Source organism: Telmatherina bonti (assembly GCF_933228915.1).
Source record: "Telmatherina bonti genome assembly, chromosome: 19".
In the NCBI taxonomy this organism is placed as follows: Eukaryota; Metazoa; Chordata; class Actinopteri; order Atheriniformes; family Telmatherinidae; genus Telmatherina; species Telmatherina bonti.
The window spans coordinates 31409847-31435061 of record NC_136617.1 but is presented as its reverse complement, the minus strand read 5'-3'; the positions used below and the strand labels follow the sequence as shown (position 1 = coordinate 31435061).

Sequence of the window (25215 nt, the reverse complement as noted above, 5' to 3'; positions counted from 1 at the left end):
ACATGCACATTGGAACTAATGGAAATGCCGACTTTGTCAGTATAATCACCTGAAATACTTCATTAAATGTTCTTTTTTTTTTTAAAATGGACCAACATCAGACCAAACAATATGCCGGCCTTCCCACAGCAGGATGCCCACACACACTTAAAGCATCTCCTTCATTAGTTTAAATGAGATTCCTTATCAGGCATCAGCACGGCGCCATTAGCCACCCAGCTCCATTACATTGTGGAACTTCTGTATGTCTGATTGTAATCAGCTTAACAACCATCCATCAATCTGTGTTGATGCATTTCCTCCCAGCGTGATGTCAGATGTTTACAACGGGAATGAAAATCTGTTGTTTGGAAGTAAACCAAAGCTTGTCATTTAGAGCCGAAGGAATCCAACCAGAGCTGCACTGAAGACTGTGGTGTCAGTCTGCATGAAATCATGAATGCAAATGAATTTCCAAGAAGCTGGGGTTCAATCAAATCCCCTCTTCTTTTCCTTCAGCACAGACTGATACGTTCTGTCTATTCATACATACCTACAACCTTGATATGTAAATGTGGGGAGAGGAGCAGAGAACCTGACGTCCACTGCATGTTTTATGATCCGGTGTGACTTTCAGACTTAATTATTGTGTTATCGGTGGCGGCGCACAAGCTGGTCAGTGTGAAATAAATTCAACCAGAGCTCAATGTATGGCTATAAAGTCAAGCTTATAAAAAATACTGTCTCAATCAGAGTTCCCATGAAAGTAAAAATACCTTCTTCAGGTTGGTTACCAACCATCCGAACTTCGATTTTCATCCTTTATGTTTTCATATTGTGTTTTCTGTCTTCATGTCAGGCTGGATGGAGTTATTAATGACGGTTAGAAAACATCATAAAATCAGGTTTTTTTTAGATCATTATTATTTTGACCAAAAGTATGATATGAATAAATTTGTAACGACTTTGGTTTATTTAATTTCATCTTTAACTTTTGTTGCACATTTCCTTTGTTCAGTCACTATATTAGAATTTTTTTTAGATTTTAACCGTGAAAAGAATTATATTAATGCAAGATCTATAAAGTTTAGACTCCATTCTTTAACTAATTTCAGCTTCACTAATAAATGAAAAAAAAATCTGTGAATTTCAAAGGTGATGATGAAACATAGACTCTAAACTTTCTATAGATATTGCAATAATGATGACAAATATGCCATTGTAATATCTAAAGAACATATGCAAACAATGTTTTATTTAATCTCAAATTCTATTGCTTGTTTTGTCTTTTTATTAAGAAAACAAATTAGTTTTCTTTACGATACAAAACTTTCACTACGTAATAATTAAGGTTAAAATTCAGTATTTTAGTTCGAGCGTTTGCTTCAAACGTTTTCGGGGAAACTTTTTGTTAAAATATCCGACTTTCACTTCATGATTGATGTGACTTAAATTATAAAATTATCACAGAATCTCGGGAAACTTTGGAAATGATTGTTTATTTAATTTCATCTTTAACGTATACTGAACACTTTTTCCCAACATGTTGAATGAAGCAAATAATTGTCAAAAATGAGAATTTAACCACAAATAAATATTATGGGATTACGAATAGAAAATCTTGACTCTATGATGATGTTAACATCATTCATTATCCTAACCGCTTAGTCCAATGAAGGGTTGCGGGGAAGCTGGAGCCTATCCCAGCTGACTTTGGGCGAAAGGCAGGATACATCCTGGACAGCTCGCCAGTCCATCGCAGGGTCACACACAGACAAACAAGCACTCACACTCACTCCTATGGGCAATTTTAGAGTCAATTAACCAAACATGTATGCCTTTGGACGATGAGAGTAAGCCGGAGTACCCGGAGAGAGCCCATGCAAACTCCACACAGAAAGGCCACAGCCCAAACCACAGCCAAGGATTGAACTAGTGACCTTCTTGCAATACTAACCACTACGCCATCGTGCAGCCCTGCTTTTAACATCTCCTCCTAAATTTGGTAAAATACTCTTTTGTTTGGAAACATGTTAAAATATCTGATTTTCACCACATGATTATTGTGATCAACAGTATCATAATAAAGGTTGCATTGTGAGATCTGAGATTCATTCAGTTTCATTTTAACCTATAAAATAAAAAGTAGGATGGCCCAAAGGTCCATTTTAGGCCCAATACTCTTTAATCAGTACGTTACCACTTGAGGACGTGGATAGCCACAATATTGATTTTCACAGCTATGCTGATGATACACAGTTTTACATCGCCATGTTTCTTACGGCCAGTCGATGTGTTTTAAACTGGATACAAAGTCATGGATGGCAGAGAGTTTCCTTCTGCTTAACCAGCGGAAGGTTTGTTATTGGTTCCAAAGACAAGAGAGAGATCTTACTGCCAAAATGTGCGACATTGCAAACCTTCTCAGTGTGAGAAACCTGGGTGTTGTTCTTGACTCTGAGCTGGAATACATTCCACACATTATAAATGTCACTAAAACAGGATCTTATCATCTTAAAACATTGCCAGAGTCCGACCATTTGTCTCATTTCTCGTCTTGATGCATGTTTTTATATCTAGTAGATTAGATTACTGTGATGCTCTGCACTCTGGTCTTCCCACAAAGAGCATTTCTAATCTACAATTACTCCAGAAGTCAGCGACTCGAGTGCTGAGGACCAGAGGATGAAACACATTACACTGGTAATAAAAACCACTGCATTGGCTCCCTGTGTGATTCAAGATTGGTTTTAAGGTTCTTTTAGGGCGCATATACATCAGGAAAGTCTGATAGACTAGGTCCAGATTGGGGATTTGGCTCAGTGGTAGGGGGGTGTATCCATGCAGACCTAGATCACGTTCACGTTGCACTTTGGTCAAACGAGCCAAACCATTAGGAAAAAATATCCCCATTCCCACCAGAGGTGGCGCTGCACTAGTCTCTAACATGAGAGGACAAGACCAGCATGAAGAAGAAAACTCTGTTCCGAGTTAAACATTGAGACGAAACTATCTCTGTTTTGGGTTTTTATTGTGTCTTATGGAAGTATACTGCAGAAATACACTGCAACAATGGATGCAGTATGAACACCAGACGAGGCAGAGGACCCTTAATGCCATCGCTATGGATTTACCCACAATGCAATGCTACGCCAAATGCAGGAAGAGACTTTTTTCTATTGTCCGCTTCCTGTATTTTGTCCACTTGAAACACAATGAGACCTGCGTTTGTAGGCAGAACAAGTCCACTTCTTTGGTCCGAATCAGAATTCATTTGGTGCGTTCACATTTCCCCAAACGAAGCGACTTTCTGATCAAACAGACTCGGATTGAATCATAAACACTGATGTGAATGTGTCCTAAGTTGTTAATAAATGTCTGAATGGTCTTAGCCCTTCTTATTTATCAGACCTCCTCACAGACTCGGAGGTCCTCTGGTACAAACTTTTTAGTTGTTCCAGACGTTAGGACCAAAACTGAAGCGAAGCCTCTTTCTTCCACTGCGGTCCCGGTCTGGGGGCCGACCCACCAGAGAGCCTCAAAGACGCAGAGACCGTTGGTGCTTTTAAAAAGAGCCTCAAGACCTTTTTTTTTATCTTACAGTTTTATTTTATTCCATCTGTCTAGTTGTTTAATTTTTAATTTTTTGTTATTTATTTATTCATTATTTATGGATTACATGTCCACTCTATATTTGTTTTTAAAGCTTTAATGCTTATTTATACTCATATGTGTTTCTTTTCTTATGCTTATTTCTGTTGTTTTTAATTTTTCTTATAGTTTTTAGGCTTATTTACATCTTTGTCTTACTTTCCACTGTTTTCCTCATCGGGATCCTCCACACCAGGAGCTGCGCCTGCTGGGTTGGTGGGGTTGATGGTGTGGAGATCGTCCTGCTTCGGGTGACTGGTGGGATTTCATACTGCAGTGTGTGGAAGCCAACACACGCCTGTGGTGTGGACTCCTACCTGCCCAGTTTTGGGCGGTTTCCATGGTGATCCCCTGGTGCTTGGTGGGGGTGCTCCTGGTCCAGTTGGATCCCTTCGACATTGTTTCCTCACGTCAGCGTCAAGCCAAATGTTTATCCTCAGATCTTTCTCATCTTTCACGTTTTTAGACTGATGTTTGGGTTAAAGACACACAGACGGGGATCTATGTTTAAGCAGAAGATGGGGAAGGGGGGGCTTCTAGCTGTGAGTGGTGGTCCTGAGCCGGTGGTGGGGTGAGCAGGGAAATAAAGTGTTTCGTGTTAATGGTGGTAATGTGCAGGAGGAGGCTGAACGACCACAAGAGCTGGAAAATCTGGCTGAGTCTGGAGCTCCTGTGGGTCCTTAAGAAGGACGGTCCTGATGGGGGGCACCCGCTGGACCCAGTCCGGCTCCGCTCCACCTAGGACTCAGAGACACAACCACGGCAGTCATGACAGGAAAATTGTTGACTCTTGATCAACCTTGTCAGGAAAAACACGCCCTGATCAGGGTTTGGTCTGGAAGCTGGCGCATGTCTTCCTTCTCTGGGTGGTTTCAGCAACGTTTTATTGTGTTTGTAACAATATGAGAAAAAGATTATTTTGGCAGAAGGAATGAGGATAAAAACTGATTAGTTTTCTGTAAAGTTCTTTACAGAGAATCCACCACATGGTGGTGAAGTACATGGTTCTAGTACCCTGGGGTCTGCGTTCTCTCTGCTCTGGGCGACTGGTCCCAGGCGGGGCTGGCCTTTGCCAGTCTGGACCCGCTGAGGCCTCTTCCCCCTGACTGCGGGGGACTCTGGCTGGGTGGGGGACCCCTCTCCGCCACCTCCTGGGTGGGTGCGTGGTTGGCTTCAGAGTGGGGCGGTTGGGGTCTGTGCTTGGGAACGGCTGCCGGTTGCCCGGGTCTCACGGTTCTCCTGGCCTGCTTCTTGCCTTTATGTGGGCGGAGTCTTATTGGCATGATCACTCTTCTCTGAACACGTTCCACTCTGTATGTTCTGCATGTGACACAGTCACTGAGTCGTCTGCAGGTTTATTTACTAACAGCAGGAAGTTTTCTTTCTGTGTTTCTGATTTAACTTTTTAGTTTCTGGTGCTCCTGACAGTTGTTGGCTTTGTCCTCCTGCAGGGGAAACGTGACTCTGTGGTTGGCTTGTGTGGGTATATATGTGTGTGTATGCATATGCACATGCATATGTATGTTTCTCTCTCTCTCTCTTGCTCTCTATGAGGTCATTTCTCTGTTTTCTTTTTTTTTTCTTTGGTTCTCTTTCTGTCTCTCTTCTGTCCTCTCCGGTCCGGTCCAGCAGAATTATCATAACTCTGTAAAACAAATAATTATACAAAATAAATAGAAAGTTAAACAAGAATCCAGAATATCAAGGGGATCATTATATTTACAAAGCTCCCCTTGGTAAATTAAATTTGCTTAGCAGAACACGGCATCCAGAACATCATTCTGCTGCCTAAATGCTGGATAAGACAGGAAAAAAAAAAAAAAAAAAAAAGATGCGGTCTCTCCGACCTTCAGCGAACGTTTACACCGGCGACCGGGACACCGGATGCCAGGAAGGTCAAGACCGCCCGGGCCATGACGCCTCGTCATCACAAGATCTACAGAAACTTTGTCAATGTTGAATTTAATTTAATCCCAAACTTTCCTGAACATTCAGTTTGTTTTTGGAAAATGTTTGTTTAGAAAAATAACCTGAATTTTATGACATTAGAAAACATCACTGCGAATAAAATGAAGAAACTGTTTTATTTTTTTCTCATTTTAATCTGTGTGGACATTTTGGATCAATAATACATGTTTCATGAGAGTTGATATTATATATACAACAAAACATTAAATAATATCAAAATGACTTGAAATAAAAACAAATGAGGAAATAAAAAAAAAAGTAATTCTCATTAAAAAGTCAGAAATAACGAATAAAATGTAGAAACCATTTGTCTCACATTAACTCCAGTTTGTAAAAAAGCTTTATTTCGTATATTTCTGATGTGCTAAAACTCAGTTATATTAGTGCAACAGAAACCTTTTGAAATGTTCTTGCTTTTAAATTATTTACAATGCAGCAACGTTCTTCCTGACTTCAGCTGCTGGTGGCTTCAGCTCGGTCACGTGCGACCAGACAGACAAACGTCCTGCTTCCAGCCAATCAGGAAGCAGCGGGACATGTCCATCTTCTTTCGTTCATGACTTCTGGCTGTTAAAAGGTTGAATCTCTTCAGAGAAGACGTCTTCGTCTTTGCACGATGAGCACAGATGCTCCGCTGTTTGTTCGGTGCCGTTACCGTGGAGATTTACCTGTACAGTTGTTGATCTTTACAGTTGGCGCTTCTCCAGAGCTGCGTTAGGAGTTGTGTGGGTGGGCTGAGCAGGAGCTGGAGAGATGAGAACGTGGAGCTAAATATAGAGCGACTGCAGATCCAGATGCTAATTGTTACCAGAACAGTTTCAGCTCGTCTGGGGCGCCGTTTAGGCAGCAACATGGTGGATGTGTCAGCACCCAACTCACTCAGACTTCATGCTTCTTCCTGTGCATTCTCCTGGAAACGCTGCTTATTCAGCAGCACTTCATTATTAAGTTAGTCATAAGGAGAAAAGAAAAGTGCTTTGTGGTAAAGTCTTTAAAAGCCTCACAGAAGAAGAAATGATGTTGATGCATTAAGAAACTATTAAACGGGTGCAGCTGACATCACTGATGCTCTGCTTCATAAAAGCTTTAACTTTTCCTGTTCTGGTCATTTTGTAAAGCAGTTTGTTTATTTCCAGCAATATTTTAGACATTTTGAAAATAAAAGAAGGTCAGATTATAGAAGGACAACATAAAATAAGTCATTATCAAGCCTCACTGCCAGGATTATATGGAAACAACATGTTTCTTTGGTCATCCTGATATAATACCAGGTCAGTCTAAAGCAGAGGTCAGTAAATGAAATGTACAGATGTGTGGAGGAGAAAAGAACCGACTGGTTGGTGTGTTTCAGTACGTAGCTGCAGAATGCAGGAAGGGAGGAGACGTTTGACATATTCTGTCTGTTTCTCTGCAAAATGAAGATGTTTGCATCAGTCAGTGTAGAATTTAGAGTCATGTCTTAAATAGCTCCATTTTTTTATCCCTTCACTGCAAAAAGTCAGCCTTAAAAAACAAGAAAAAAATCATACAAAAATGAGGTAAATGTTGCTTAAAATAAGATCAAATTTGGCTTTTCAAGACTTAACAAAACAAGTAAAAATATTCTTAAAACAGAAATTCTCTGGCATAAAAACTAAGAATTATCTTACTTTAAAAAAAAAAAAAAAGCACATGTGGACTCAATTTAAGATTTTTAATCTTAGATTTCAGTTTTTGCAGTGTACATTTATTTTTTATTTTGTTTCTCAACCCAAAATGTCAATTTTTTTTCTTATTATAAAACTTGTGTAAAAAGTTTGACATAAAAACCAGAAAACCTTCATTATATTATTTTATACTCATTTATAACTTCTAATAATCTCTCTCTCGTATGATGACGATGTGTTTATATATGTTGTTTACAGACACCATTTTGATTAAAAGTTATGCAGTTTCTCAGCTTAAATCTGTGTTTTTATGCGTTTGAAGCTTCATTTTACTGCAAAATGAAGGAAACATAACATCATCAGTGTCTCCAGAAACAACATGACGATGAAAAGCAGCAGCTTTGTAAAATAAAAGACATCAGAGTGAAGCTTTCTGGAAGGTTCTTCCACCAGCAGACCAACCAGTGGCTGAGATGGTTGGACAGGAACGTTGCTGGTGAGGATCCAGCATGTATGATGGTACTGAGGTGCATCGGCGTCTGTTTGATGCAGAGGAGTGATGAAGGTCTGTAAGATTTATGGGTTTATGTCGACAGTCCTGCCTGCTGAGTCTTCCACCAGTGAGGACAACCGACGCTCCATCCTGCAGTTCTGCTTCCCCTGATCCACGTCTTCTCCAGTCATCAGACCCGTCTCTGCTTGGGGAAAATGCAACTTTTACAATCAGCTGTTTCTTCCTGACTCTTTCTGATGTCATCTCGCTTTCCTTTTTCACCCACTGTGGAGCTTCTGTGGATCCATTTCCTCAGCTTTCTGTTGTGCATTGATATTATCTGCACCTGCAAAGCAACAACAAACATCCGAAGCAGAAAGTGGAACAAAAATCTTGTTAATTTAGCAGCAGATGAGAAAATGAGCTGAAGTTTGATTTTTTTTTATTATTATTATATTTTCCAGTAAAATCCTCCAGAAACAGGATTTTATTAGTCCTTACAAGATGTCAAACCAAATGAACAATAACTAATTAAAATGATTTGATAAAGTCTCACCTGGTGCCTCACACAGAGAGATTGAGTCATGCGCGCGCGCACGCGCCCAGCCTGGTGGAAGTGACCAGAAACTGCAAAGACTGAAACATGTTCCTTCACTTTGTTTCACGTGGTGCGTTCAAGGACCTGAAAATGTTCCTCTGAACCTGTTTAAACAAGTAGCGGTCGGGTTTCCAGCACCGTGGACAGCGCACGGACACGCGCGTGGTTGAAATGGCCAATAAAAAACCTCCCAGTTTAAAGTCCAAGCTTTCCCCACGTGTGGTGGGTGGGAGTGGTCGCCGTGGGAGCGGAGGTGGGGGGGGGGGGGGGGGGGGGGGGGGGGGGGTCGCAGGGATCAGGCCAGAACCCGCGCGTGAATCGTGACACTTGGAAAAAGGAAAACACAGACAGGAGGAGCAACGCCCACTGCTCTCTGTGAGGAGTGTCCACGCATCCAGAGTGGAGCCTGGAGCTCGTGACACTCGTGGATAAATAAGAAACAGGACCAGGACTCCGTGGTTTTGTCCTCATTAATCAGCTGGTCTTGATGATCCGACCGGAACCAGCAGCTTGGATGTGCGCCACGGAGCACGTGCGCCACTGCAGACTGCTGCGCGCGCCGTGATCCGTCACGTCAGCCTTTTCTGTCCAGCTGTAAAGTTTGCTTTCAGCCTGAGGAGGAAAGTTGTTCCGGAACCTGTTGGGGTTTTTTCTTCCTGCTGGAACAAAGTTCAGGAGAAAAAACCAAATAAATCCTGATTTTATTCTTCCTGGAGACCCATAAATCCCCCCCCCTCCTCCTCCTCCACATCTTCTGGACGACTCAGCACATCTCTGAAGAGGATGCTGGATGTTGGAGGAGAAGATTCGCGGATTCCACTGACAGTAAATTGATTTATCTCCCCCTTCCCTTCCCTCCCCCTCCCTCCCCCTCTTTCTTTGCTGTTTTTGGAAAATGGCTTCTAAAAATAGCCTGAATCCTGAATGTTGATGAGACTGCAGTGAACAGGTTGCTTTCCAGCTGAAACTCGCGGGGACATGTCCTGCTGGGGGACATTTTGATCCGCAACACAAAGTTCAGGAGGAGCTTCACAGAAAGAAAAAGGATTTTTATTCTTTAAATCTTCCTCTCAGTGCTGATTTATTCAGCCTGTTCCTTCTCTTCCAGCTGGTTTTGGGGGGGGGGGGGGGGGGGGGGGGGGGGGAGAAAAGACCAACAGGCGAGCTTGGAAGCAGCTTGTTGATGGCACTGCGCACAGGGAGGACTTGGTTTGGGCAGGTCTTGCGCAGGGTCTCTCGGCTGCAGGGCTCCTGGTCCAGGCGATCCAGCAGTCTCTTGTGTTTATCCGCCAACCAGGATCAGGATTTGGGGATCTGTCTGCAGGATCAGTACAAGGTGGGAGACTTCCACTGTGACTCCGGTCCCCAGAGCGCAGCTTTCTGCGCCTCCGCCTTCACGCGCCGCCCGCGCGGCTTCCACCACGCTTGTTGCGCCTTCCCGGGGAATCCGAGGGGACATGAACCCCTCGGCCGCCGGTTCCTGTTGGCCATGAAGCGGCAAAACGTGCGGACTTTATCCCTGATCGTCTGCACGTTTACATACCTGCTGGTGGGGGCCGCGGTCTTCGACGCCCTGGAGTCCGACTTCGAGATGCGCGAGAAGGAGCAGCTGGAAGCCGAGGAGAAACGTCTCCAGGGGAAATATAACATCAGTGAGGATGACTACCGCAAGCTGGAGAGCATCATCATGGAGGCAGAGCCCCACAGAGCCGGGGTGCAGTGGAAATTCGCCGGCTCCTTTTACTTTGCCATCACGGTGATAACCACCATAGGTAAGTCTGCCTGGTGGGTCAGAGCTCACAAAATCCTTCCCAGTGCAGTTTATTATCATTCTGGTGTGTGTGTGTGTGTGTGTGGGGGGGGGGGGGGGGGGGGGGGGGGGGGGGGGGGGGGGGGGGGGGGACTGGGTAGTTTGTGGCGCCAGAAAGCTTCAGACTGGAAGTCTGCAGGGAAAGTTTGGAAGCAACATGTTGCAGCTCTCAGTCTGCAGCTGACTTCCACACCCTGACAGATTATTTACGTTCATGCTTCTAAACATCACGATTACAGGTGAAAATGGGCTCAAAAGCAGTCGTGAAATCCCGTAAAGCAGCTGATGGACGGCGCGTCACCGCCCGCGTGCACCAGGACGGCCGCCAGAGAGGCGCGTGCTCGCTGGAAGCTGCTGGTGCTGAAAGGACAGCTCCTCCAGTCAGCAGCCCAGCTGCTCTCCGTCCTGGTGATGGAGCAGCTTTAGGTTAGAAATGATTCAGATTGAGATGATTTTTTTTGTTTGTTTTTGGTGAAACTAAACACAACAAGTCTGACTTTAAAAAGCTGCAAAAACAAACAAACAAACAAAGTGAAAATAGATTTATTTTTCTGTAAATATTACATCACAATGATGCTTCTGCAGCATAAATGTTGCATTTCAGTCTCTATGTTCATAACCAGAGCATGAAAAGCAAACAAAACCCACAAATCTAATGAGAGAAGTTTGTGTCATGTGACAGGTCACACACACACACACACACACACACACACACACACACACACACACACACACACACACACCCTGTTTGTTTAGGATTATGACTTTCAGCCTGGGAAGAGGAGGAGGAGGGGGGGGTACTAATGCACCATGCCTGTGGTCCTCTGTCCTGTTTGCCAAGCAACCCTTAACAGGGAGGAGCGTCCAGCGCGGGGAAGCTGGACCTGCTGCTGTTTCCAGGCTACAGCGGCGAATCTTTCCTCATGTCGTCTGAAGACGTTCACCGCAGCAGGCTGCGTCTCCTGCAGGAAACAGGCTGTCTGACAGCAGAACAGCTGATTTCCCTCCAACATAGGCAGCTTTCCCATGGTGTTGATGCACGATCTGCATGTGATCTGGTGTGTGTGTGTGTGTGTGTGTGTGTGTGTCGGGGGAGGTTATTTAATAGCCTGACAGGACAGGTGTGATGTCATGTTTTTCCTGCAGGATGCAGCTTTCACTTCCACACTTCAGGTCCAAAAAAAACATCTTATTTTCTAAAACCTGCCTAAAAAAATGGACTTTTAGTTCATTCTGGAAAAGTAGCGACATAAAAAGCTTGGAGTGGCTCCTTCTGCGTGCTCCCAGGAGCCGCTGGGAGCAGATTCTCCCAGCTTCTTACCAGGAAGAAGCTGACACAGTTTATTGAAATATGTGCACAAATAAACTAACCTACAGTACAATAATGAGCCTTGAAGTCAATATTTAAAAAACATAGTCTGAAGCAGCTTCAACAGGATTTTCTCTGTTTTTATTTATCTATTTATTTATTTTTATTGTCATTTTAAAAGGTAGTTTTCACTTGTCAAAGTTATTTTTTAGTCTTTTGTTTGGTTCTCTGTCCAGATGATCCCAGTAATGTTGAGGCCCAGACTGTGGGGAGGGTTCATCTCCCCATCAGCCCAGTTGTCACACAGTTTCAGTCCAGTTATCATCTCATGTGGCAGAAATTGAGCTTTTCTTGACGTCCAGTGTTCCGTTTCTGATGAAACTTTGCCCAACAGAGATGGAAAATTTGCTGGTCTCTGCTGGATTTTTTAACCATTAAAAGTGAGAGAAAAATCCTTCTTTGCAATTTTCTCTGTTTTTGAACAACAGTGATAAAATAACGTTTAACGTTGAGATGATGGTTAATAACATTGTAATAACAAGGAAATTCTTTACATTTAAAACACTGTAACAAACACTGAAAATGTAACAAACCCAAACTAAGAGGTAGAAATGATTCAGGCAGATTTATTCACCTTTTTCTCTTTTTTAACAAAAGATCATATTTACTGAAAGCCTCGTCCCATCGAACTGCACAACAGGCAGTTAAAGGGTTAAAACTTATTTTAGATCCTATTATTTTGCAGCATTTTGTCTCAACGCGACTTCTTCTGTTTTCAACTTGTGGTTTACTGTAGTTTTACTGTACTTTACTCTTTAAATACCGTTCAACATCCTGATTTATGGACATTTTCAGACAGAACTTCTGTAGGAATTACTGGAAAAACGACGTTTTCATGTCAAACTGTGTTTTTACTTTTCATTTTTTGTTGTAATAGATGCAACAAAAGCAAACAGACTACTGCTAACAGAGATGTTCATCCCCTGGGAGCTTCGTTACGGCTGGAAGGACTGAAAGGTTTATGTGAGGCGACTTTAACGTGGAAAACCGTCGTGTGAAGATGGTGTCATGTGACCTGCTAAAAGTGACCTTCACATGTAAAAAGGAGCTGATTAAATTTCTCCCACTGAACATTCACTTCCTTTAATCTGCTCCCATCTTCAAAAATACATTTATTTATGATTTTTTTTCTCCCCACACGTCCTGCTCCTGCACTCGTCGACAGTCAACCCCGTCGTCACACGCGTCTCCTTCCGCAGCAGGAAATAGAGCTGCAACGTGAGCCGATCAGCCGGTCTGTTAGAGCTCAGACCAGGAGAGGCAGACAAGCTGAGAATGAACAAAATGGTCGTTTGATGAAATGGCTCGCAGGCGAATCATCATATTTCAGTGGGGACGGCATGTTCAGAGCTGCTTTTACTGGGAACACTGGTCAGGTGGATTCCTGTTGGGATTCCGAGAAGCAACAATTAAATTAAAAAGTCAGACAAGTCGCAGGAGAGTTTCTTCAGCTCAGTTTGATCAGTTTAAGTGTTTAAGATTTACCTTTCCAGACTTCATAAGGCAGATCTGCCTAAAGCTAATAATTATTTGCAGGTAATATTCTTCCCAGCCAGCCGCGTCTCCGGCTGAAGGAGCCTTTTTCACCTGTTGCTACGGTAATCTGGAGGCCCTGCTCCGACACAACATCCAGCTGAGATCCACCGCCTCGCGCTCGCACCTGGAAATGCAAAAGGAGGGAAATTTTCCTTCAAGAAATAATGAAATCCGGTTTGTTCTCCTGCAACGCGTCAGTCATTATTCCCACCTCGAGCTTCGTGTGAAATGAAACTGAGATAAGGAAACAATCTGAGCTGTGTCAACTGTGAGATGCTCGAGGAAGCTAATTAAACTCAAAGCCACCGTGTGTGACTGTGAAAACAAGCCAGAAAAAGATGTGTGTGAAGGTTCATGACGTTGCACACTGCAGGTCTGCATGTGTGTATTTGCAGTAATCATTCGACAACATGGCCGGCCTCAGGAACGTCACGTTTGTCATGTTCACTGTAAACATAAAGAAATATGTGCAAACAGAAGCTGAAATACTCCTTATGAGGTAGAAACAGTTTTTTTTTGTTGTTTTTTTTTTACATTTCTGATGATCTTTAAAGTTTAAATTTGAGATGAACACCTTTATTATTAAACACACACTTTCTGAGTTTCTCATTTTCACTCATTAAATAAATGAAATAAAAACATGTTTCCATCTGGAGCAGATTAAAGATCAAACCTAAAATTGTTCTTAGCTGGTTCAGTGTGTGTTGACACAACTTTGCTTCATCAATAATTCATAGCTTTGTGTCCAATAATGACACGATTATTAAAGGAGACACCAACGATAAGAGCAGTTTTATCATGAGCAGCTGCAGCGTTATGTTCAACTTTTAGTTGCTGCAGATTTAAGATGAATTAAAATCACTTCTAATAAAGTGGATAAAACTGAATTCAATTCAATTCAACTTTATTTATATAGCGCCACTTCACAACAATGTTGTCACAGGACATTTTACATACACATCATTTCAAGCCAATTCATACATATCCTATAATAGAAACCAACTGACTGTATTAAATCATGACTTTGATCCAATCCCCCATCCTGAGCTGCACGCGGCGACAGTGGGAAGGAAAAAACTCCCCTTTAACAGGAAGAAAACCTCCGCAGAACCCGGCTCAGGAAGGGCAGCCATCTGCCTCGACTGATCCTCATTTCCAGCCTTCTTTTTTTTTTTTTATAGAAAAACAAAACATAAAACAAAAACAATCAAACAAAAAAATCAAAAACAAAAACTTGATCCATACATTTAAACAGTTTTGATGAAACCACGGCTCTTCATTCAGTCCAATTCAGGACAGTTATAAAACACCTAAAAATAAAAAACAAAGTTAATTTATTATAATATATTTAAAGCTATTTGCTAAGGAAACCAGATGATAACAAAGAACTGCATCTTCTTGCCTCTTCTTCTTGCTGAACGTGCTTCCTATAGAAAAATAGATGTATTTAGGATAAGAAATGTAATTGGGAATATATAGAAGAGCGAAATCTAAAAACATAATACGTACACAGAAAAGCGCTGCATAAATGAAAACAGCTGCAACAAGAAAACGCTGCATGTCCTGTCTCACCGCGGAAGTGCTCCGGCGAGTTTCTACCCGAGAGTCAAACGAAGGGACAGAAACGGCGATGTGAGTGTGGACAGGGTGGTGGGCGACAGTGGGGCGCAACAACTTTTATTTAACGGGAAAGAAAACCTCCAGCAGAACCAGAGCCTGGAAGAGCAACCATCTGTCCCAGACAGCTGGAGAGGACGGTCCAGAGGAGTTCACCACCACCGTAACTCTAAGCTGGAGGTACACGCTGAAGATAAGAAAGGACACATCATTAAAGTATTTTAACAGACGGAGAATGAGGAGCAACAAAGGAAGGAAGTGTTCAGCGCATCATGAGACGCGCCGCAGCAGCCTGTTGTAGCGCGACTAAAGCCATGAGAACCGGCCAACAAACCAAGCCTTATGCCTGATCCTAAAGCCAGAGAGGATGTGTGAAGTTAGTCCAGGGAAAAACAAAAGAAAACACACATTTCCAGCGCGAGTGTCAGAGAAACGGTAACAGCAGCAGGTGAAGTGGTTGTCATGGTAACAGCTGCAGGCCAGCAGCCGAGGATCACAACATCCGTCGTCTCCAGATGGAGGCTGAACCTGACCGCTGTCAGACCAATCACAGGCCAAACTACCGAACATCTGGAGCAAGTTCTGGTGGGTGTCGGTGCTCAGGAGGTCATCGTCGCTCGTCTCCTGCCTGCTTTACCTGCAGCAGTGCCCGTAACGTAAGCACATGTCAGAGCTGCCATTAACCATCTGCAAGCTCCCAGTCCAGGCCGACCTGTGAGCCCATGCTGTTTACCCCTCATGACTAATCGCACCAAATGCGACGATTAGAGATGAAAGCATGCGCTAGCTGTGTCTCCCTGCTAACTTTGCTGAGAGGAAGAAAAGCAACGGCAGGGCTGCGTAGAGTGTGTTTACCGCTGCCTGCTGGGTCGCTGGGAGAGGAAAGAAGCCTAAATATTTCCATCTCCCTGAATGCTACTGAACTCACACCTTTTGGTCTTTAAAGAGGACATTTAGTGCTTTTAAATGGTACCTCATTTGTGTGTGTGTGTGTGTGGGGGGGGGGGGGGGGGGGGGGGGGGGGGGGGATTTGTGAACTTTCTTTCTTCAAGAAAAATGGCCTCCATTGCAACAAGCATGTTTTCTGGGAAGAGCAAAAGTGCAGAATACTTTTCTATGTGCTGATTTTTACTTGAAATTTTGTCGTTTTATTTTCATTGAATATCTTATAAACACATTAAATAATTTCTTAGATAAATATAACTATATTTTACCACAATATTTAAAAGTTTAAGCAATGTCCTCCATAGTGGATTTGTAGTTACACATTTTTTTTCCTGGTAGTCAGGGTGAAAAGTCATCTCTTTAATATAATAATAATAATAATTAAAACTGCAAGCGGTGATATGGGCCCTCGCACCATGGCGCCGCTCGGCATAATGCCACCCCCTCCCCTGCCAACATCCTTCCCATGCCTCTCTCAATCTAAAGTACAGCCAGACTGCACTTCAGGCCGTTAAGGCCTTATGAATGGTCACTTCCTGTCACCAAGGGGCGGGGCTAATTTATAATCTAATTATTGACATACAGAAATGTGAAGGATATGACTGGCATCATCTGTAGTAAATTTGGTGCAGGTTGGTTTAATTTTTGTGGGAGTTATGTCAGTTTTCCTTTTCATTGCATCACATCTGCTTTGCTGCCCCGCCTCTCCTAAATGATATCCCCTATTAAAAGAAATAGCACAACTTTTAATCACACATGCCTCTTGAGCATCCTGACTCAATTGGGTTAAAGTTGGATAAAATTCTTGGGAGGAGATGCTCAAAATGCATGGCAAAGAAAATGACAGAAATGACCCCAAAAATGGCACCCTTTTCAACATGGCCGACTTCCTGTTGGATTTAGCCCATATGTCCAAGAGACTTTTTTGAAGGTACTGGCAGGTTCTCCAACTGTGCTGAATTTTATCCATGTCGGTCCATGTAGTGGGCGGGGCTGATTGATTGAAATTTTGTAGGGGGCGCTATGGAGACATGCTCCATTTATTCCATAATGTTTCAATGGGGCTTAGTTCAGGGCCTTACTGTCATCAGTCATGGCAAGTATGGTGGCGGTCCAAGGTTCCATGGCTTGGTCACAGGTACTTCCTGTTTCATGGCGTTGGACCGCCATTCGCCATGTCCCGTGTAGCGTAGCGACTTGAGGTTTTTATTGTGGCATCATGAAAGGGTTTGACATGTTTTGGAGGAGTCTCAAGTGTTTGGGACCATTTGCTTAGAAGCATGACCCTCAAACGTGGAAAAAACCACTTCCTGTTGTAAGTGGGCGGGGCTTAGGTCTAGACCAGCAATGGTCACAATAATCTTTTCAGGACTGATCCCTTATTAATCCCTATAAGTTTTAGGGTGATCAGATCAAAATAGACAATTTTATAGTGATTTATGATGTCACGCCGCCGCATGGAACTTCGCCATGGCGTCACAGGCACGCCGTGCAGCGCAGAGCAACGTCCTTTTTCAGATCTCTTCATCAACATGTTTTGTGATGCCTGAGTGAATTTGGGCCATGTGGTGTCCACCAAGCCAGAGTTATGGGTGTGTGAGCAAAAAACAACACTTTCGACCTCCAGGGGGCGTGGCTATTTCATAATCAAAATATTGACATATAGAACTCTGTAGGAGGGGACTGCCATCATATCTAGCAAATTTGGTGCAGAAATGTTGCTTTATGTGGGAGTTATATCTGTTTAATTTTTCATGGCGAGACATCAAACTTTGAGGCCCCGCCTCGCGTAAACTAAGTCTCCTATTAGAAGAAATAACATTTAATCACACATGCCTCCTGAACATCCTGAGCAATTTGTGGCTCAGTGGGATAAAAGCTCTAGGACGAGTTCGTTAAAATGCGAGGTGCTAAAACGCCAAAATATTGACTTTGACCTAAAATGGCCGCCTTCCTGTCGACATTTCACCATGACATTAAGAGGATTTTTTGTTCGCCCTAGCATGTAGATCATGTGTATGAATTTTCATAAAGATTAACGACATGCAGTGGCGGGGCACCTAAAATAGGTGGCGCTCTCGTTCAGTTTCACCCAAACATTCTGGAGCACCTCAAAATATCAAATTTTGCGTATTCCCTTGGGGGGGTACGCAAAATTTGGTGAGTTTTCGAGCACGTTCAGGCCTCCAAAAAAGCACGCAAAGTGTCCGAATAAAAATAATAATAAACACTGCAAATACAATAGGCCTTCGCACCGCCAAGGTGCTCGGGCCTAATAATAATAATAATAATAATAATAATAATATCTCTGCTAAATGTCTGGAAATATCAAAACATTTTTATATGCTGTATATGTAGCACCAGGCTTTTCCACATTCCTTTTAAAGGCGTTGGCAGCGTGGACTGTTGGATTCTTGTAGCACTTCCAAATAAAGTCCAAGTACAAAAAAAAAAAGGAAAAGATTTAGACAATTAGAAATAATTTATTTTTCTTCAAACAATAATTTAGAATAAAGGTGGATCATTATATATTTGTTCTAGTTAACAAAAAACCACCAAAATGCCTGACACTGATTTCTAAAAAAAAAAAACCCAAAACCGCCGCCACCGACATGACATAGATGACCTTCCTTCACCGTTCTCACACTCATCAAAAAGCTAAAAACAGACTATAAATAAAAATCTATCTTATAATATAACCTAATATACTAAAATGATATTTTAACTTCCATAAATTTTCATAAAAGAAAACAAAAACACATAAATGGCCTCTACATACAGTTGTGCTCATATGTATTCATCCCCTTTCATTGAAGAAAAGGCTGAATTTACAAAAGTCACTCAAATAACTGGAGCCTTAAAAAAGGAACAATAACTAAAAATTTGCAAAAATATAATTTAGTTATATTAGACAACGTTTTTTTTTTTATTTAATTGAGTTGAAGAAAGAAAAACAAACAAACAAACAAATTGGTCCTGGACAAATTAGAGACTTTTCTGTTGAACAGTGGGACAAAATACTTGTCAACAGGTGCAGAAGTCTGACTGAGAGGAACAGAAAACACCTGACTGGAGCGGAAACTTTAAAGGATTGTTCAACTAAATATTACTTTATGACTGATGGAATATGTAATTTCTATTGAACCAGAATTAGAAAATAATGTAATGATTTTTATGAAATTTTTTATTTATTATTACTTTAGTCAGTTTCAGCTCCTTTCACAGGCAGCTGTTTCTTTCCTTCTCTAATGAAAGGGGATGAATAAATATGAGCACAACTGTATGTAGAGCTCTGGACATGATGGAAAACTGACAGAGTTATCCTCAGAAATACAAACTTATGCTGGATCGAAATGTTATATATATATATATATATATATATATATATATATATATATATATATATATATATATATATATATATATATGTTGGACATTTCGAGCCAAATTTTCTTGTTCTGTTGGCAGATAATTTATATTATTTTAAGCAACATTTACCTCATTTTTGTAATTTTTTTTCTTGTTTCTTAAGGCAGATGGGGGGGGTGTATGTTTCCTCTGATACTGATTGCATCCATTAGAACTTCTGTTTTGCTTACAGTTTAATTCCACGTTGCCACCCGGGTCAGGACAAGAGGGAGGGAAGCCTCATGAAAACTCTGATCAGTTCACAACAAACAGCTTAAAATGACCTTATACTAATTTTGGACCTCTGTCACACCACTGCTAACGTTTTATACACACATTCTTATAAACATAATCTTAAACTCTATGATAAAAGCTTTTTACTTACCAGCTGCAGGGCGCGTATGTTCACGCCTTTACAGCCCAAACCGTCTCCATAGAAGAACATCAGTGTTTAATAGGGATGTGAATCAAACTCACAATTCAATTTGATTCTGATTCTTTGGGTGATGATTCGAAGAATTGATTCGATTCAAACAGATTTTCAATTCATAAGCATTACACTTAAATAACAAAAGGTGCTAATTTCATTCTTATATGAGCTGGAAAGAGCTGAGAAATTATTCGGGCCGATTGGATTTAAACTACGACATGTATAAAACTTTATTTACTCGTCATTTTTCTTGATTTCATTGAGGAAAAAACAATCCAGTAGCCAGAACATCATTCTGCTGCTATAATGCCCAAGAAGACGAGTAAAAAGATCAATAAAAACAACTTTTTTTATGTATTATTTTTATATATTTGAAAAACCATTTTTTTTAAACAAAAATATCAATTTTAAAATTGTGTCCTGTCTGGAACAGGCTCCAGCTTCCCGTAATCGGACTTGGCGGTCAGGATAATGAATGAATGAATGAATGAAAAATGTGAAGCAAAAAAATTCCAGTTTTTGTTTTTTCCATTTGATTTCCCACCACAGTGTTTTCCGCCACCAAGGAGGACGCAGACGTTATGACTTCGCCAAGGTTTATCTGCTTTTTGTTGTTTTTATTTTGATTTGTTCGCAATGTGAAGGAAAAACCAGAGGATCGATTTTAAAGATTTCTTCTGAGTCTTCTGGGTTTTGGTTGAACTTAGATTCCATTTAACTTTGCGAGAGATCCAAGTCAGCATCTGGATCCAGGAATTCTTTGAAGGATTCTTCATGGTTGTGAGATTGGTCCATTTTCAGCATGTAACTCGGGGCTGGTGCAGCGGCTCCTCAACGAGTCGCCCAACAAGAAGGTTGCAGTCTTGGCTCACAGGAAGGTTGCATGTTCTTCAGCTTCAGCTCCCTCCCACCGTCCAAAGACATTCATGTTAGGTTCAATCGTCATCCTAAATATTCTTTAGGACTAAATATAAGCATGAGTGGTTGCTTGTCTCTCCATGTTGTCCCTGTGATGGACTGGCAGCCTGTCCAGGGTGTGTCCCGCCTCTCGCTTGGTGAAGGCTGGGATAGGCTCCAGCTCTCCTGCAACCCTTAACTGGATTAAATGGTATTAAAGATGAATAAATACATATAAATTCACAATAAGTAGTCAGGGTCCCTAGCCAAAGCACCCTGACCAAGTTCTCAACAGCTTTTACAAGATATCAAAGACTATCTGATCCCAGCAAGATTATGGATACTATGATCCAGAACAGGAAAACATGGGATCTTTGGACTTTTTGTAACTGCAAAAGAACAAATTATGATAAAAACATGCAAATTAAGATATAAATATGCAAAGAAAACACCTCAAAATTGCCAAGACATTGTGGAATATTCATTGATGTATCCAGAAATCTAATAGTGTCTGTATTTGCACAATAAGTTGACTTTTTAGATCTGGTTTTATTTTGATTGTTTTAATTTGATTGTTTTATTTTTGATTGCTTTTAGATGACTGTAATTTCTTTAATTGTCCTCATGCATGTTATTTATCCAGTTTTTGTTTTAAACCCCCACAATGTGGCACTTTGGTCAACATTGTTGTTTTTAGAGTGCGTTATAAATAAAGTTGTATTGTATATGAAATGAATGTAGGACAAGAGCAGCCTGGAAATCCCAACATGGTGGGAAACGAGCCGCTTGGTGAAGGTCTGCTCTTCTGGTGCCTCTTTTTTTGTTAACATTTCACATCTTCGCTTCTGAATGCAGATTTCAGGGGATGAAGGGAGGATGGAGGAGAAGAAGTTTGTTCAACAAGAGCTTCCATCATTGGCACCATTTTTATGTGACTCCGTCACTTCTGGGGAGAATTTTGGACTTTTCCTTTAAGGCTGTTTGTAAAGCATCACTGAAAAGCCGCTTCAGCATATTCTCCTACGAAAACAAAAGAAATTCCATGTTACTGTAACATACATGAGCTGCACCTGCTGACATAAGTTATATAACAGGAACAAAGGGTAGGACTTAAGATCACAGATGCATTTAAAAGAACATCTATTTCCTACTCCCTCATTCTTGTCCAAGTTGGGGGAAATGGTTTCTCTGTTTTTTTTCCCTTTACTTTGTGGGTCTTCATTCTAAACAAAACAAGGTTTGTTTGGGCGTAATTTGACCTTTAGAACTCGTCTTCATGTGTTTTTTCATACAAATCTGTCTTTTGGCCATAAATCCTACAGCTGTTCATCTTGGAGCCCCAGAGAGATTTAAAGTAGTTGTAAACATTATATTTGACTAATCCATTATCAGTCAATGCAGTTTAAAGTGTTCTTCAGATTGAAAACATAACACGGTAAATAATTCAGATTTACAATTGTGTTTTGGATTAATATGTTAGTTTAATTATAAAAAACAGATCTTGAAGAAAAGTTTAGCCATAAAAGAAAAATGCAGTAAATGGAAAACTATCAGACACGGGTCATGTTGGACATCAGGCGTAGCAGGACGAAGGTCATGTTGGACATCAGGCGTAGCAGGACGAAGGTCATGTTGGACATCAGGCGTAGCAGGACGAAGGTCATGTTGGACATCAGGCGTAGCAGGACGAAGGTCATGTTGGACATCAGGCGTAGCAGGACAAAGGTCATGTTGGACATAAGGCGTAGCAGGACGAAGGTCATGTTGGACATCAGGCGTAGCAGGACGAAGGTCATGTTGGACATCAGGTGTAGCAGGACGAAGGTCATGTTGGACATCAGGCGTAGCAAGATGAAGGTCATGTTGGACATCAGGCGTAGCAGGACAAAGGTCATGTTGGACATAAGGCGTAGCAGGACGAAGGTCATGTTGGACATCAGGCGTAGCAAGATGAAGGTCATGTTGGACATCAGGCGTAGCAGGACGAAGGTCATGTTGGACATCAGGCGTAGCAGGACAAAGGTCATGTTGGACATAAGGCGTAGCAGGACGAAGGTCATGTTGGACATCAGGCGTAGCAGGACGAAGGTCATGTTGGACATAAGGCGTAGCAGGACGAAGGTCATGTTGGACATCAGGCGTAGCAGGACGAAGGTCATGTTTGACATCAGGCGTAGCAGGGCAAAGGTCATGTTTGACATCAGGTTTAGCAGGACGAAGGTCATGTTTGACATCAAGCATAGCAGGACAAAGATCATGTTGGACATAAGGTGTAGCAGGACGAAGGTCATGTTGGACATAAGGTGTAGCAAGATGAAGGTCATGTTGGACATAAGGTGTAGAAGGAAGAAGTTCATGTTGGACATAAGGTGTAGCAGGACAAAGGTCATGTTGGACATAAGGCGTAGCAGGACAAAGGTCATGTTGGACATAAGGTGTAGCAGGACGAAGGTCATGTTGGACATCAGGCGTAGCAGGACGAAGGTCATGTTGGACATAAGGTGTAGCAGGACGAAGGTCATGTTGGACATAAGGTGTAGCAAGATGAAGGTCATGTTGGACATAAGGTGTAGAAGGAAGAAGTTCATGTTGGACATAAGGTGTAGCAGGACAAAGGTCATGTTGGACATAAGGCGTAGCAGGACAAAGGTCATGTTGGACATCAGGCGTAGCAGGACGAAGGTCATGTTTGACATCAGGCGTAGCAGGACGAAGGTCATGTTTGACATCAGGCGTAGCAGGACGAAGGTCATGTTTGACATAAGGTGTAGAAGGACAAAGGTCATGTTGGACATAAAGTGTAGCAGGACAAAGGTCATGTTTGACATCAGGCGTAGCAGGACAAAGACCATGTTGGACATAAGGTGTAGCAGGACGAAGGTCATGTTGGACATAAGGTATAGCAGGACGAAGGTTATGTTGGACATAAGGTGTAGAAGGACGAAGTTCATGTTGGACATAAGGCGTAGCAGGACGAAGGTCATGTTTGACATCAGGCGTAGCAGGACAAAGGTCATGTTTGACATCAGGCGTAGCAGGACAAAGGTCATGTTTGACATCAGGCGTAGCAGGACGAAGGTCATGTTTGACGTAAGGTGTAGAAGGACGAAGGTCATGTTGGACATAAGGCGTAGCAAGATGAAGGTCATGTTGGACATCAGGCGTAGCAGGACAAAGGTCATGTTGGACATAAGGCGTAGCAGGACGAAGGTCATGTTGGACATCAGGCGTAGCAGGACGAAGGTCATGTTGGACATCAGGCGTAGCAGGACGAAGGTCATGTTGGACATCAGGCGTAGCAGGACGAAGGTCATGTTGGACATCAGGCGTAGCAGGACGAAGGTCATGTTGGACATCAGGCGTAGCAGGACGAAGGTCATGTTGGACATAAGGTGTAGCAGGATGAAGGTCATGTTGGACATCAGGCGTAGCAGGACGAAGGTTATGTTGGACGTCAGGCGTAGCAGGACGAAGGTTATGTTGGACGTCAGGCGTAGCAGGACGAAGGTCATGTTGGACATAAGTTATAGCAGGACGAAGGTCATGTTGGACATAAGTTATAGCAGGACGAAGGTCATGTTGGACATCAGGCGTAGCAGGACGAAGGTCATGTTGGACATCAGGCGTAGCAGGACGAAGGTCATGTCGGACATAAGTTATAGCAGGACGAAGGTCATGTTGGACATCAGGCGTAGCAGGACGAAGGTCATGTTGGACATCAGGCGTAGCAGGACGAAGGTCATGTTGGACATAAGGTGTAGCAGGATGAAGGTCATGTTGGACATCAGGCGTAGCAGGACGAAGGTTATGTTGGACGTCAGGCGTAGCAGGACGAAGGTTATGTTGGACGTCAGGCGTAGCAGGACGAAGGTTATGTTGGACGTCAGGCGTAGCAGGACGAAGGTCATGTTGGACATAAGTTATAGCAGGACGAAGGTCATGTTGGACATAAGTTATAGCAGGACGAAGGTCATGTTGGACATCAGGCGTAGCAGGACGAAGGTCATGTTGGACATCAGGCGTAGCAGGACGAAGGTCATGTCGGACATAAGTTATAGCAGGACGAAGGTCATGTTGGACATCAGGCGTAGCAGGACGAAGGTCATGTTGGACATAAGTTATAGCAGGACGAAGGTCATGTTGGACATCAGGCGTAGCAGGACGAAGGTTATGTTGGACGTCAGGCGTAGCAGGACGAAGGTCATGTCGGACATAAGTTATAGCAGGACGAAGGTCATGTTGGACATCAGGCGTAGCAGGACGAAGGTCATGTCGGACATCAGGCGTAGCAGGACGAAGGTCATGTCGGACATAAGTTATAGCAGGACGAAGGTCATGTTGGACATCAGGCGTAGCAGGACGAAGGTCATGTTGGACATCAGGCGTAGCAGGACGAAGGTCATGTTGGACATCAGGCGTAGCAGGACGAAGGTCATGTTGGACATCAGGCGTAGCAGGACGAAGGTCATGTTGGACATCAGGCGTAGCAGGACGAAGGTCATGTTGGACTATTTACTGTTAGAGGTATAATGATTGGAAAGATGTTTTATGATTGATGAAATTGACAACAGCAACAGTGGAAATGTGTGACTGGACGACAGTTCCGGCCACATTTACACAGTGGTGGAGTCTGAAAGGAAAAAAGTAGAATTATGTAACAAAAATATCAATAGAAACACATAGATTTACAAGAACGAACATTACAGAATAAAACGTGAAATAGGCTAAAATGCAAAATGAAATATATGAGAAAAAATGATTTGGCTTAACGAAGTCTACACTTTATAATTCCAACGCCTGGTGAGTCTAAACTGGAAAATAAGATGTAACTATTCTTAAAATATGCTAATGTACTTATTTGAACTGAA

General features: G+C 42.3%; 1 protein-coding gene across 1 annotated transcript in view; it reads left to right on the top strand.

Annotated features, from left to right (window-relative positions):
* Nucleotides 1-9518: 9518 nt before the first annotated feature.
* Nucleotides 9519-25215, top strand: part of kcnk9 (potassium channel, subfamily K, member 9) — a gene marked incomplete at both ends in the record, with an annotated part of 79634 nt that continues 63937 nt past the window's right edge. The window contains one exon of the mRNA XM_079259142.1: nucleotides 9519-10107. Within this exon, the coding sequence (XP_079115268.1) occupies nucleotides 9519-10107 (589 nt within the window). The remainder of the gene's footprint in view (nucleotides 10108-25215) is intronic.